This window comes from Bactrocera tryoni, chromosome 3 (assembly GCF_016617805.1).
Source record: "Bactrocera tryoni isolate S06 chromosome 3, CSIRO_BtryS06_freeze2, whole genome shotgun sequence".
NCBI lineage: Eukaryota > Metazoa > Arthropoda > Insecta > Diptera > Tephritidae > Bactrocera > Bactrocera tryoni.
This window is the reverse complement of record NC_052501.1, coordinates 58,978,686-58,995,013: the sequence shown is the minus strand read 5'-3', so window position 1 is coordinate 58,995,013 and position 16,328 is coordinate 58,978,686. Positions and strand designations below refer to the sequence as shown.

The window sequence follows — 16,328 nt, the reverse complement described above, 5'->3', positions numbered from 1 at the left end:
ATGTTTTTTCCTTTGTTGATGGTGAAAACTTCTGGACATGCTCTAAAATTCTCTGCACTCATTTTGCATTAATTATAAATTGCTTTCCCACAGGTCGAGCATGAAATTGCAAATCCTCAAAAGACTTTCTCTAGTTCTCACTGCAGCGTCGATGTTGGCATTGGATTGCTTGATGAAACCAAATTTCTTCTCATGGTTTGCTCTAGAGGATTTTAATCATAAATAGCCATTAAAGGATAATAAATTTGCTCTGCTATATTTTAAAATGCCAGCAACGTTTTTATTCCTTTAACTTATTTTATTTTTCGTTGCAGCTTTCGAATATTCCCTTTCGCCTCTCTCGTTTTGACTCAAAACATCGTTTATTGTGCGCAAATAATGCAAGAGTGAATTGATTCACACGCTCACCGCTTGCTTTAAAATAATTATTCAGTAAAATATTAAATCTATTTCGTTGAAATCTTCAAATGTGGAAAGTGTAATTCGGTAATATTTGTTTCGTGTAAGCAGTGTTTCGTATGTGCGTATAATCAATTCGTGTGTATAGTAACTGTTCGGGTTTTCGGTCGATAAAAAATATATGAAAGTGTGTTCGGTTTTGGTGCGGTTTCGGTGATAAAGTGAAATTATGTGCAATAGTGGAACCAGTGATTTGCAGAAGTAGGCGTATTCAACAAGAAGCAAGTAAATCCAAAACCTAGGCGGTATTTATTTGGTAAGTTATATACTTATATATATATATATATGATAGTATACTCCAGCTGGATCATGGCATGGAATCGATCATTAATTTGAGGGGCCTTACCTTATAGTTTATTATTTTATAGTTTTTGTGAAAACATTCTATGGAGACTGAAGATAACTTTTTTAAAAAACGCATAAAATTTGCAAAATCTCATCGGTTCTTTATTTGAAACGTTAGATTGGTTCATGACATTTACTTTTTGAAGATAATTTTATTTAAATGTTGACCGCGCAACAAAAAGTTTGTTAGCATCTTGGTTGACATGTGGTTTCAACAAGATGGCGCTACATGCCACACAGCTCGCGATTCTATGGCCATTTTGAGCGAAAACTTCGGAGAACAATTCATCTCAAGAAATGGACCCGTAAGTTGGCCACCAAGATCATGCGATTTAACGCCTTTAGACTATTTTTTGTGGGGCTACGTCAAGCCTAAAGTCTACAGAAATAAGCCAGCAACTATTCCAGCTTTGGAAGACAACATTTCCGAAGAAATTCGGGCTATTCCGGCCGAAATGCTCGAAAAAGTTGCCCAAAATTGGACTTTCCGAATGGACCACCTAAGACGCAGCCGCGGTCAACATTTAAATGAAATTATCTTCAAAAAAAAAAGTAAATGTCATGAACCAATCTAATGTTTCAAATAAAGAACGGTCCGATGAGATTTTGCAAATTTTCAGAAAGTTTTTTAAATGTCGCATGATCAAGCGCATTTTTAAAAAAGCTTCTACAATCTACGCTTCCATATTGAGCTGCACCGCAGACGTTTATGCTATTTGATGTAATTGGTTTTTGTAGAAAATTCTAATCTTGTTGGTGAGATATTATCATGTATACGCATATGTATGTTTGTGGCGTTTGTGCATTTTTTGTTCGGCAATGTATAATAAATGCATAATATATGTATGTACATACAGTTATTGTGTCAAAAATAATAAGTGTATCACAACATAAAATATTGTGCTATGTTTTTCAACGTTAACAAGAATTTATTTAATTTTGCTTTTTATCCACGAATTGTTCATTTTATGCAGTCTTTCTATGCACTTTTAAAATTTTAGTAATACATAGAAATGAAAAAAATAAATTATTTAAATAAAAAGCTCAATAATTCAGTGTTCAAAATAATAGGAGTGTATCACAAAAACTAATAATAAATTAAATGATTGGAAATTATGGCTTGTATATAAGTTAGTTTAGTTAATATTTAGTCGAGTAACCGCAATTTTTTAACCACTTTAATGGCATATTCCACTCCGCGTATGGCAGCATAACTTTTTTCAATATATCCACATACACGTACTGATCCACGGTTCTTTTATCAGATGGATTGATGCCACGCCGTTGTACGAGAAACTTTCCCACTATGCAGAACCATGATTGACGGTCTTAAGAGTGTATTGCGGATTATATTCCGTACAGTAGAGGCCCGCTAATCCGGATCAATTAAAACCGGCCCCTATCCGGAATATCAGGGAATCCGGATTACCAAAGACATATCAGAACTATGTACTCGTATTAAGAAAAAATATTTATAAATTTCTGTTTGTTTATTATAACAAATAATACACATGTTCCAAAAAAAAAACTTAAAACAATAAAGCATAAAAGTGAATGTAGTGAATAATAAATATGTGATCCGGATTAGAGAATACGGATAGAGAATGTCGGTCCGGATTACAAGGGACATAATAGAAATTTTGAATTTTTTAACCCTGTCCGGATTACAGTGGAATCCGGATTAGGCCGTGTCCATTAGCGGGCCTCTACTGTATTTGGTAGACGACGGATATACTACCTAGACCCTGTGCCACCAAATAAAACTACCTTACATTCCTCTGTCCACAAAATATTTCTCCGTTTCTCCGGTTGCCAGTTGCCATATTCCTTGGCGAATTGGAGCCGTGCTCTAATTATGTTTCTTTGTCAACAATGGAATTTTTCGCGGACTCCGCACAAATAAATTATATTCCAATAAAGATCTACGAACTGTTACGTCACTTACGTCAAGATCTATATGCTTTTTTATTTCTCTAGACGACGCTTTGGGATTTGAGAATTTGATATCATTTGATCAGACTACCTGAGTCTTTCTTTAATTTCTTTATAAGTTTTCGTGTTTTTTCTAAGATTTTTAATGATTTCTCGCTTTTTGTCGCTGCAAAGTTTTCCTCTACCCATTAATTAAAATAAATTACTTATCCTTTAAAAAATCCCATGTTTTTTATTTTTTTGTACTTACTTTTAAGTTTTTTACAGATTTTGTTTAAATAAAAATGTATTATACCACTTGGTAGCTCACACAGAGAACTTAAGGCATAGAGAAGGTGCAAATTGAATTCTGTATGATGGTTCGATTGGGCGGCTAACAGAACTGAAAGAATTGTAGTAAGAAACTCACCATTCTCGCTGCTATTTAGCAGAAATGAGCACGTTCTCTGTCAGAAATACATGTAAAACGACTGAATCTATGCGACAGTAAATAAAGAGAAATGCTTCGAAGAAAAATATACAAAGTCACACAGAGAACTTAAAAAAGCATTCTCTGAATCACATACATATGTATGCGTGATTACTTTGTATCATATGAACCATTTTTTCCGAAAAATGGTAAAAATTTTAAATTTTTTACAAAATCGGGAAAATTTAAATAAAAAACAATTTTAAAAACAATTTTATTTCAAACATTATATTAATTTCGACTATTATATTATATTAATTTCGACTATTACAAAATGAAGATGTGCCAAATGAACTTAAATGTGCTCATATAAACACGTCTTGGGTCATTCCTTTCATTTCTTCAAAAAAATGAATGATCTCCATGAAATATGCATATTTGCATTATTTTGTTATCATTTCCAGATTTGTAGCAATAGAATTTCTATGGCATATACATATGTATATTATTTATTTAGCACATTTGTCTGTATGTTTACGCAAATGCGAGCCACATATGTACATATGTACATACATTCATTCATAATAACAAGTGTCGCACGCTTCTTTCGCATCTCCGTTGTCACGGTCAACCAATGGCCGAAACTAGCGTTTTGTCAAGAGTCAAGTGCTGAACACATTGAGTGCGACAGACTGCAAGTGACATCTGTCAAACACACACGTTCTTATGGACACAGTTATGTAGTTGTGCAGCTGACTCAATAACTGTGTCCCTAAGAACGTGTGTATTCTAATATATTCGTTTGCAGTCGGTCGCGCTCATTGTGTTCAGTACTTCTATGTGTCGAAACACTGACGCGACGGTAAAGCGCCACAACATTGTGTTGTTGGTAGAAAATCCGAGCTGTGCCGAAAGAAACTAACAAACGATCGCCGATTGTTACCGCTTCCCTTGCTGCTGTGCGTGTGCATTGACTCCTTGACAAAACGTCAGTTTCGACCATTGGTTGACCGTGACAACGGAGATGCGAAAAGATGCTTGCCGCACTTGTTATTCCCTTATGAATGTTTGTACATATGTTCATATGTGGCTCGTATTTGCTTTCGTAAACATACAGACAAATGTGCCAAGAAATAATATACATACATATGTATGTATATGCCATAGAAATTCTATTGCTACAAATATGGAAATGATAACGAAATAATGCGAATATGCATATTTCATGAAGGTCACTAATTTTTTTGGAAGCAATGAAAGGAAAGACCCAAGACGTGTTTATATGATTATTTATTTTATAATAGCCGAAATTAATATAATTTTAGAAATAATAATTTATTTAAAATTATTTTTTATTTAATTTTTCCCGATTTTGTAAAAAAATTAAAATTTTTACCATTTTTCTGAAAATAGTGGTTCATATGATACAAGATCACGCATACATATGTGACTCAGAGTATGCTTTTTCACATTCTCTGTGTGCCTTTGTATATTTTCTTCAAAGCATTCCTCTTTATTCATTCTCGCATGAATTCAGTCGTTTCTGCCATTGAACGTGCTCATTTCTGCTAAATAGCAGCGAGAATGGTGAATTCCGTACTACAATCCTATAAGCTCTGTTAGCCGTCCAATCGAACATCATACAGAATTCAATTTGCACCTTCTCCAGAGAACTTAAAACACATGTTTTAAGTTCTCTGCCTTCTCTATGTTTTATGTTCTCTGCCTTCTCTATATCTTTATGTTCTCTGGTTTTATATTCTCTGTCTGAACCATTTCTAACTAAATTTGCCGATAACGCAGTACAATTCAATTTCACAACTAAAATAACTTGGTATACTTTTAGGCGCGATGAGGTAGCAAAATCACCAAAAGCATTTCGTTAATCTTACTAAAAAGATACAAGGACAAGAATTTCTACTAAATTTATGATCCTAAGATTTTGGATTTAGAAATGTGAATTAACAATATTTTCAAAGACAAAAAACTTTTGTCGTAAAAGAGTTTGGGGAAACAATTTGTTGGAGATTCTGAATCCTTTAAACATAAATTGTGCATTAAGAAATTATACATTAATACATTGAAATTTAGCTGAATCTACTACAAGATTTTTAAATTTTTGATATTGATACAATATTGTTTATAATAAAAAAAAATAATGTTTACCGAATTTTAAAACCAAAAATTATTTTTATATTACTATAATAAAATTGATTTATTCACTTATATTATTAAAATTTCAATTCTTTTAATTGATTATAAAACTTTGATTTATTTCGAATCCCAAAAAATGTGTGTACATGAGCACATGCTTCTTGTTTTATATTATTTTTTATTCTATTCAACAGAGCAAATATCAAAACCTTCTTTTTGGGACAAAAATACATAAATGAGCATAATACATAAATAAACATAAATGCACCACCGAAAGGACTTAAGAAAATACCTGTTCATAACTTGGGTTGAGAGGAAGAGAGTAATTCATAAGGAGTGTGCTCAAACATAAGCACATGCACAAATAGGATAGGCAACTGAACAGCCAAGCGAAGTAGACTTGAGTGCATTGTACAACCAAGCAGCTGCAAAGCGGTACGAACTCTCGCCATGAACGCCTCATTCGCAAGTCATTTGCCCGCAGTTAAGGACGTGTCGATTGTTTGTGTTGCATACATATTACAGTGAAGGAGGCAACGAAGCTCGACAACGTTGGTAAATTTTTGCGTGGTGCCTCGATACGCGTGTTAATTATTTCATTCATATATCGTATACAAATGATAACAAATACTGTTTTCGCAAAATAAATTAAATGTTGGTGAAAATTAATTTAAAATATTTATGATTACATTATAATATAAAGTGTACCTGTAGCACAGAGCAGAAGACAGGAAATGTCAAAAATATCATCAGAATTTTTAAAGAGAACTTGCTTAATCTGCGGCTGCCATACAAATCAAACTATCAACATCTACGAACCGAGAAGTGGGCCTAATATTGTTGAATTAATTCAAGCGAAATTCAAATTTCAGGTGTGTTCCAATACAATCAATTGAAAAACTTAAGTGTGCATATATTATACAATAGAAAATTATATCTCTATGGGTATCAACATTCCCAAAAAATCGATAACGTTGAGCACAGAGTGAGTCACAACAACTCCAACAGGATACGTGAATATGTGTATGAGCTCACGCAAATGAGTACATATGTATGCTTATAGGCATTATAAATGCATAGATACTAAATTAAGGATATTAGATATTAGAATTTTAATATTTTAAAAAACATTACCAATTAAGAACAGCAAGTGCCGCAATTAATTTATAATTATTATAAATAATATTTATATATAATTAAAAAAACTTTCTATCTATAAACTTGCAAAATAAGCTGAGACCAATGATGTGATAAAGGTTATTATATACGCAAAGGTTTACCGATTATCCGGTTCCTGTGAACTGCTCAGGCCTTCATCTGAAAATGATTAGAAAGTCGCATAATTACGCATGTACTTTTGTATGCATACATAAGTAAGTTAGTTATGTATTTTGTACTTTTATTTCTGCAATCATATGTAAACAAACACAGTGGCTGCCAAAGGGCTATACCATACTCTTACAGAAACTTTTAATTCATCGCTTAGTAATTACAGGTGATGATCATATTGCATGAGGCGTTGGCAGCTGCAGCAGCTGCAAGTAGCATACTCATTTTTTGGTTTGGTGGTTGTTAAATTTGGATTTTAATGTCGCTCTACTTTCTGCGATTCACAACATATGTTGTATTTTGCCGTCGCTTCTGTTGCCTACGTTCCATAATTCGATATCGAAGCAGCACAGCAAAGTCCGTTAAGACAATGCACCATCACATAAACGATGCTGACAATACGGCAGATGTTTTTCATCCTTTACAATCATGTGCGTATGTATTTACGTACATACATAGCATAAGCAGAGGATCCTCAACAACACAGTTCGTTTTTTGTGTGCTTTGTTTTGCACCTGGTGTTGATGAATGACATCGACTGCCAAAGTGTAATCGTAAACGTAATCTAAGTATATATGACACTTTATTTATATGAATTATGTGTATGTATGTAAGTTTATACATAGATAAATTTTGTACAACATATTTACGTTTATACCGTTTATGTTAACGATCAACTAAAAGTGTTAACGTACACGACACTTACATACATACATATGTATACATATGTATATACATATACACAATGTACCAAATGTCTCATATTTGTTTTACTCAAAACAAATGGAATGCCGGTGCAATTTTGTGGCAGCTGCCACTTAATGATTTCTCCTTCTCTACACCTTTTGTTAGCTTTAATACACATAGAATGAGCATAAGCATATCAACATTCATACTTACATGCATTAATATACGTTTACAGATATGTTTGTGTACAAATAATTAGATTGGTCGATGCGTTCGTCGCACTTTCAAATCAAGATCACTTTTAATAATTTATTAGTATTGCGTTTTGTTTATAGTTTTATATCTATTATAATCTCTAATTTTTATACTCTTGCAACATGTTGCTACAAAGTATAATGTTTTTTTCACCTAGCCGTTGTTGGAACACTTCAAAATACTCGAGCGATATATATAATACATACATATATAAATGATCAGAATATTAAGACCAGTTGAAATCCGAGAGACTCTTTGTCTGTCCGTCCATCCGTCTATGCATAGATATCCTCGACAGTGTGAAAATGGATGCGGTCGGAAGATAACAGCGGTAACTCGAATATAAAGGGACTGTTCAAAACTACTAAAAGTGCAATAAATCAATAACTAAATACGCCAGATACATTAAATTTTACTGGTATACAAATAAAAAAAAAATAATATAACTTGATAAAACTTTGCACGAATAATACCTTTAGAGTATTCCACCTATTGTCCAAATCCAACAAAAACTGTTTAAGCCCCTGTTGATCCCAATATCTATAGTTTACTTTTGATTGAATATATCGGTCAATATGTGAGATGTATAGCTGAAATTCAGAAAGAATGCTTTTCTGACAATAAATAATCTGTGTATCAAAAATGGGTTGAATCGAGTCAATACTTCCCTGAGCCCCTTTATACCTAACATAAAGTTTTTCGAACTTTCGGGTGACTTTATACTGCATACTTATATCGGTCAATCTTTAATTATCTCTATGAAAATGGAAGAGCGTCTTTTACTCATTGTACATACATTGTATCTTTTTGCTTAGAATACATAACATTAGGCGAAAATTTGGTATGTGAATTGGCTTAATGAAACCCTAGCAACTTTTTTTGTATGTGCATGATAATATTTAATAGATAAAATCGGGTCGATACTACCCCAGCTCCCATATACTACGTATAATGATTTTCGCTGAAAAAATCGTATGCCGAATTTGTCGATCGGTGTATGAGTTATACAGAGTATATCTATATATTGGGGCAAAAAAGCACCTAGAAATTGTAATTAAATTCCACAGGATAAAATATATTTCAAAAAAAGTTGGTAAGACTATTGGTCGAGAGATCATTGAAGACATGCCTCGTTCTGGGCGACCTTCGACGTCTTCCGCTGATATATACTATATATTAAAAAGGTGAACGATATGGTGCTTGAAAATCTGCAAAAATTAGAGATATGGCAAGAGACTCGCATCTCTAGCGAATCCGTTCGAATGATTTTGGTGGATATTTGGAGTATAACATGCGTTCTCGACTTGTCCCGATAAAACAATTTTTTTCTCAAAACAAAGTACGAATACCGTCTATCAACCACCAGATTTGTAAAATGTTCGGTTGCACCCGAACTTGCCCCTTCCTTACTTGTTTAATACAAAATTTTGCGAGCACCTGGAAGTATTTATCCGTCTTTCATCTTTGTAACTAGCAAGAGTACGAAATGTTCGTTTAAGTCCCTGCAAAAATGCATATTTAGGTAATTTGGTACTACAGTATTTAGGTCTTCAATCCATTCCAATGTGTTATAAAACTAAAATTAAATATTACTTCGGTAGTAAGTTGAAACTGCTTAAGGCAACTTCAGTAAAAATTATAATAATAACACCGAGTTAACATAACTTTCTTATGTTACTTTTATGTAGTAGAAAAAGAATAAGAAGAAAACAAATCTGTATTCACTAGTATTATGTATAAAACTCAATAAAAATGCATAAAAACTTAACATATAAATAATTTATTAAGAGATATCGATCACACTTTTAGGTTTCATTCTGACAATAGATATTTTAAAATTGATTCCAAATAAAAAAAATTAACAATTTTTTAAACCATACACTACTGCATTAAAACTGTTCCAGGTATTTTTCTCCTCATTGCGAAGTTTCTTCGGGAAAACAGAAAATCTTTAAATTTTTACTTAAATCACACCTTTTCTCTCTCATTTTAAGGGGGTATTCTGATCTAGAAGCATGAATTTCAGGTAATTTTTAAAGTGTCGTACAAAAAGGCAATTAATATTTTTACTATCCATTTTTTTATTAGTTATTTGTTAATTTTAGAAGAGTACAGAAAAAAATTAAAATCTAAAAAAAGTAAAAAATTTCAAAAATTTTGAGCTGACGATATGGGGGATCTCTAAAAATTTCCACGTGACCATACCCATGATTTCAACCCCCCTAGTTATCTGAAACCAAAAAAAAAGATTATTAATCTAGAATAATGCCGCAATGGCCGGAACTAAGGAAAAGTGGGAAAAATTTTTTTTCACAAAATGGCGAGTGCTTGAAAAAAAAGTTTTTTTGGATCACTTTTTCTGACTATTTCGAATTTTTTAAAAATAATAAAAATAAAAATTTGGGGATGGGGCTAGTTCCAACCATAGACAAGCCTATAAAGAAGACTTTATATAAATTTCAAGTAAATCGGTCCAGTAGAACCTGAGAAATCGTGGGTATCGTTCCGAAAAAGTCAGTTTTGAGAAAAACGTGTTTAAAGTTTAGGAGACAATTCTAGTGAACACGGACGCCAGGTCACAAAATCGGCTGTATTTCCGAAAATAAGTCGAATTTTTAAAAATCCTTCCAAGGTCATATTTTTGAAAGTCTAAACTTTCAAGATATGCAAAAAAAATCGATTTTTTCAAAATCCTAGGCAAGAATACCCCCTTAAAAAATTCACCGCAACTATAGCAAAACGCGTCAGGGCCTCGTTTACAACTTCTCGAAGACATTTTGTACCGATTCTTACAAGAACCAAAATTATGAAACACATTATTTTTTTGCAATTTGCAACACGCTTGTGTGTTCGACTACAACAAGCGATGCAATCGACACTATCTCACGTGCTGTTTGACTAGAACAGCCCGAAGGCTGCCGTTATATGGGCGCGAAAAGCAAACATTTGAAATCGTCCTGACCCATATACATACATACATATATTATCTTACATAACCAGAATATTTTAAGTAAAACCCAAGTTCAAAACAAAAAAAAATGATATATTATATTATATATAAGATGAAATGGAGGTAATACTTACATAGACATCTGTACTGAAAATCAAAATATTTGTTGTACACACACTTGCTTCCACACTAGCTTATGTAGATCAATTTGGCGACCAGATTATAGTGACAATTTATGTTTAGAAAATAATTAATTTTTTTTTAGTTCCTAGAACCGAATTAATTATTACAAACAATAATAACAATTATTTGATTTTAATTTTCAGCCACTAAGCGATGATAAATACCTATGTTTCAGTTGCAATAATTGGCTGATAAACTGGTACTCACTGCAGACATTGAACAGCAACGACGCAGAAAGCCCTTCTGGCAACTTTCGTCTTCAAATGAATAGTATGATGCATAAAGAGGACGCTGAGAATCAACATCCACAATCGCAGAATGTGTCCCATTGGCAAACGAATACACAATTATACCGCCCAATAGCTAAGGTCCTCCCGAACATAAAAGCTAAAGCACGCTATGACCAAGGAGTACCACTGCAAGAAGAAAGCTTTATTGAAGAGGGGAAAAAATGTGCCATGAGATTTCAACCGAAATGTCGTGATCGATTTTGGTATTCGACAAAACAAAAAATGCTATCAAGGTCTTCGAGACTACGACGAAAACTCATAAAGCACAAAACTTTCGTTGGTCATCGTACTAACCTATCTATTAAGACAGAGAGTACTTGTGAAGAGAAAAATGTGGCTGATGTTTATAAAGAGAACCCAAAAGAAAAATGTTCATATATACCAAAAAAAGATTTGCAATTGGCTTCTGAAATAACTAATATCGGAAACAATGAAAACATATATACTAAATTCAATGGGCACGCAATTATTGACAACGAGCGATGGTTAAAGCGTCCTTTGATAGATGGGAAAGTAGTATCTATGTTACGCCGTTTAGGAACTACAGTTTCCCGTAATATATTTAATAAGAGCACAAACTCTTCAAGGTTATTAGTTCCGCAAATAATGAGTCCTACTGAATCAAAACCTCGTTGGACGCGCCAGCTGGATGATGATGAAATTGTACTCCACTTTAATTCAGCAATATCGGAAGTACTGCCACAAGTAATTAAAGAGGATCAACAAAAACTCAGCGAGAAGTATCATGTACCGGAAATTATAGCTGTGAGAAAGGCAAAGAGGAAATTAACGTATCAAGTATCAGTTGATAAAGATGTTAGTCAATGCATTTACCCTGTGTTACCTGAAGGCCTGAGTATTTCTTTAGTTTAAATGAGAAATTTACATCGCCGCAACCACTTTCGCAGTGGAAAGGATAAACAAAATGTAAAACAGTATATACATACATACATATGTATGTGTGATTGACCTTGTGTATTTATGTTTGTGGGCATGTGGACATGTGCATATATGTATATGCTGTTAGACTTTTGATAAGGAAACACTAACGTATACTCATGTGTAAATAACTCGTATGTATGAATTAAGTATGAATGTTGTATGTAGAATATTCTTTAAATGCGATTATAGTCAAACTTTTTAGGTTATTACGTACTCATTATACAATCTAATTTATACACATACATATATGTATGTAAGTTAGTGCATGTTAGTTTAAAATTAATTTGTTAAAATAAAATTATAAGTACAATATGTACATACAGGCTGAAAATAAAAGTTTAGTTTAAAATTTTATTTGTTTATATGTACTTAATACATAATTATAAAAATGTTACTATAAGTTGGTACAACCGCTAACTTTAATGCTACCAAGGCATACTCGTATTAGAGTCCAGTTTACCATTATGAATGACTTATAGACAAATTACTCTCAGAAACGAACGAACATTTTTTTGTTGAAACTTAAGACTTACAAAAAATTGTTGTTGCTTTTACAAAATGAAAGATTTTACACTAAGACCCAAAACAATTACACATGCTGTCAATTTCTTTGATTAACATAGTCATGATTTTTGTGACAATGTTTACAATGCATACAACTAGAAAAAATCGCAGAAAAAGTGCTATTATTTTTTATTTTAATTTGTATGTTGTTTATTAACTATGGATGGGGAGCTAAAGAAAATGGTATTGCCGTGATTGCTTTACATAAGCGTGGAGAAAGCGGAAGGGAAATTTTTGGAGCTTCTCAAAACACTTAGTATTTCGATAATGTTTGTTCACCGGATTATTGATATCTTTTCTCAGATGATGGCTACAGAAAGAGAAGTGGTTTTTGAACCAGTTCAGCCATAAAAACTTTGCTGGAACGATTTTGCAGATCGCTTTAGAAAACAGAAAAGTATGTATAGATAAATGGATAATCGACCAGATCAATGTCTAGACTCGTTCAAATTGATCTCCACATGAAAGGTAACGTGCATTTCAGATAAAAAAATTTCAGAGTTGAAAAGCTTTTAATAAGCCAAACAACAAAATCTATGTAAAAAATGTGATTCCAAACGTTCAACGTGGTTACCAACTATGTAGCTGCTATAATGGTGTTTATACTGTAAAGGTGTTACACCCCTTCAAAAGAAGTTAAAACTCAAGCAAAAGTGTACCAGCAGGATGTAAAAAACGTCTTCGATGGTTTCTCCAGCAAGATTCTGCCCAGCACACAAGAGAAACCACCCAGCAGAGACTTAAAACTACTTTTCTGGTTTTATAGCTGCAGCTGATTAACGATCTAGAAGTCCACATTTGCATCCATTTGACTAAAGATGATTGGGCATATATAAATTCAGATTCAAGTTCATTTGACTGAATTTTTTGGACAAGTTGGAGGACATGGACTGTCAATATTATTATTAAATATTATCACACTAAGAGTGTATAATAGTTAAATAAATTGTTGAAATGACACGTAAAAAACAAGGTTCACGATTGCGATTATTAATCTGTAGGAAAGTTGCAATCGCGCTAATGGAGTTTTTTTGAAATTTGACAAAATGGCGGCGGCTTGAATAAAGCCGCCCCTTTTCGACAGTTTTTCGTAGAAAAAAATAAGAAGATTTAAAACAGAAACAAAAAAAGCTTCCTTAACGCGATAGAGAATGACCTCAAAAATGTTATATATCATGAAACGTTTTGTAATTTTATGCATAGTATAATTAATTTCCAATTAAAAATGATAAAAAACATTTATTAATTGAGAACTAACAGCCTTATTAAGTATTGAAAAATCGAAAGTCATTTGTTTTAATATACCATATAATCATAAAAAAGGATTTAAGTAGTTTCGCCATATATTAAAAGTCCAATATATAATAATTTGCAATCGTAATAAATGTTGGGTGTTTTAATTTAAATGCCCAAAAGCTTTTATTTTGTTCGATCTGGTCACAATGGAAATTGTTATAAAAAACGCTTATTTTGAGGCGCTCTCACACTGGAATAAGTTGGGCATCCCATTATCCCATAAATCTCTCTCATATGCGTCATCTCAGAATGATCATCTTTCATACATTTTCACACTGTCAGTAGATATTTATATCGGGCGAATTTGGTTAAAGTAGCTTTAGTGGCTTAGAAGATATGCACATTAAAGTTATTAGAAGGCGGGGCCACGCAGACTATTTCAAAAATTTGTACTGCGATGCTCTGTATCAAATTGCAGTTTAATATCTTAATTTGAATATTAGTTCTCAGTTATGTCACTTTATAGATTTTCGGTTAACAGCGATTTGTGGGCGTGGAAGTGGTCTCAAGATAACTTTTCTGTTTTTCGTTTAAAATGTTACATAGCAGGGTAAAAAGTTAATATCAAGTTTATTGTTAACGAAGCTTCTAATTAGTAGATACTGATGCTTCGGTGAGAAGTGATATTTCATCACACGTCGTTGCTCGAAAGATCGACGGATTCGGTTGACTACAGGCCAAACGCAAATCATCAGCAGCACTCTACCAGACTTAATCTAGGACGTCCTCAATGATTCAATGCAGATGATTTTTGACTTAAGGGACATACGTCCAGCTGCACCAAAAATGGGCTAAAAGAAAAACTGTTTTCAGAAGGGATAACAATAAAAATAAATATAAAGAAATTGTATACAATGTTTATTGGTACTTAGAGTTTATAAAAAAATGTATTTTAATTTTTCTTTACAAAAATAAGTACATAAAATATCACGTGACCCACAGTACAATGAAAAAAAAGTTGCTCCACGGTCTGCATCATTTATCCTTGAAATGTCGAAAATATGGCTCGACAGACTATAGAGAATTTTCGAATATTTAAAAAAAAATCGAATCAAAAAATATTAAAAACTGTATGAGTTATCATGCAGACCGTGCCGGGAAAAGTAGTTTCGAGAAAAACGCGTTTAAAGAGCGCACAAGTTATCAAGGCTGTATCTCCAAGACTATTTCTCGGATCAATTTGAAAATTTTGGACAATATTCTAGAGGTGTTGTAGAATTTAATAAGACAATAAAAAACCGATTTTTTGAAACCCGTAAACCTATGTAACCCCTTAATAATATACATATATTCATATTATGCAAACCAATTTGCTTTTATTCCACATTTCTTGGTTAGGTCGTCACATACTTTTTAGTTTTACCAGCAAACCTTTTTCTAAACACCACAATTCAAAAATATATACATATGCCTGAAAGTTCACATTGATATGATGTGGCTGAGTAAAAGTGCGTATAAAACAAACATTTGATAAAAGTGAGAAAATGATAAAATGAAAACAAAAGCTCAAATGAAAATAAGGAAAAACAAAAAAATTAACATCATACACACGTATATGTATATCTGTACATACACGCAAATGCAAATAATTGTGCAAAATAACACAAACAAAATCGCAAGTTTGGTAGAATCAGTGGCGGATTTGCAGTCCTAGCCGCTCTAGGCCCCAGGCCATGTGCCGCCCCTTTCTTGCACCCATCATTATAGACTAAGGACATAATTCATGAATTTACTTTATTCCCACTTTTAATTGATTCAGAAAATTGTTTAACTAAAAGCTAGCGGATAAATCTAGTTTATAATATTTTCCGAGATTTCAGGGATGATTGGACATTTAAAAATGGATTTAGGTTTTGTTTTTAATAAAATAAATGTTTTACTCGTACAATGTGTTACAAAACTCGTCAGCACTTAAGCGCAGCAAAACCATTAATCAACTCTTCGCAATCCAATTTGCTTAAAAAATCAGCTTCTATGTTAAGCAAAGCAAGATCGTTTAACCTCTGCTCCGTCATTGTTTTGCGTAAATAGTTTTTCACTCTCAGTAAACAAAAAACCGATCTTTCTGCAGTAGTTACTGGCAGGTGTACACACACACATACGAAGAGCAATATCCACGTTTGGGCAAATGGTTTCTCGCCTATTACACGAAACAACTTTTGTTGCGGCAACTCTTGGTTTATTGGCGAAGGGGCGACGAGGAGAGGAGAATCGCGCCGAGTTTCCAGTGTTCAGCAACTCGCTTTGTGTTCTTATTCGTAACAGTTCGCTGCGACGTTTTTCGGAATTCGTTTTTTTCTTTCGTAGTACATAGTTGCATTTGCGTATCTTTTTTTGAAATTAATATTTTGAATATATTTAAAAAATTTCATTTCATCTTTTGGTAAGTAATTTGCAAATATGTGTAGAAATATACATAATATAATATAAATATTTTAGAAAATGGAGTATGACGAAAAAATCGAATTAATTAAAGATATTGTGAAATTTATGGAGGAAGCCATATAAATTGATTCAGACGATAGTAAAAAGG

General features: G+C 32.9%; 1 protein-coding gene across 4 annotated transcripts; it reads left to right on the top strand.

Moving 5' to 3' along the window:
• Window positions 1-5,017: 5,017 nt before the first annotated feature.
• Window positions 5,018-12,239, top strand: LOC120771607 (protein phyllopod). Of its 4 annotated transcripts, none has more exons than XM_040099688.1 (3): window positions 5,018-5,101; window positions 5,494-6,171; window positions 10,847-12,238. In XM_040099688.1, the coding sequence occupies exons 2-3, from the start codon at window positions 6,034-6,036 to the stop codon at window positions 11,864-11,866; spliced, it is 1,158 nt and encodes a 385-aa protein (XP_039955622.1). In that variant the 5' UTR covers window positions 5,018-5,101; window positions 5,494-6,033; the 3' UTR covers window positions 11,867-12,238. The 4 variants fall into 4 exon arrangements, with proteins under 4 accessions (XP_039955622.1, XP_039955623.1, XP_039955625.1 ...); XM_040099691.1 differs by lacking the exons at window positions 5,018-5,101; window positions 5,494-6,171 and adding exons at window positions 6,462-6,672; window positions 6,795-7,059 and having other exon boundaries at window positions 10,847-12,239; XM_040099689.1 differs by lacking the exon at window positions 5,018-5,101 and having other exon boundaries at window positions 5,433-6,171.
• Window positions 12,240-16,328: the final 4,089 nt, after the last annotated feature.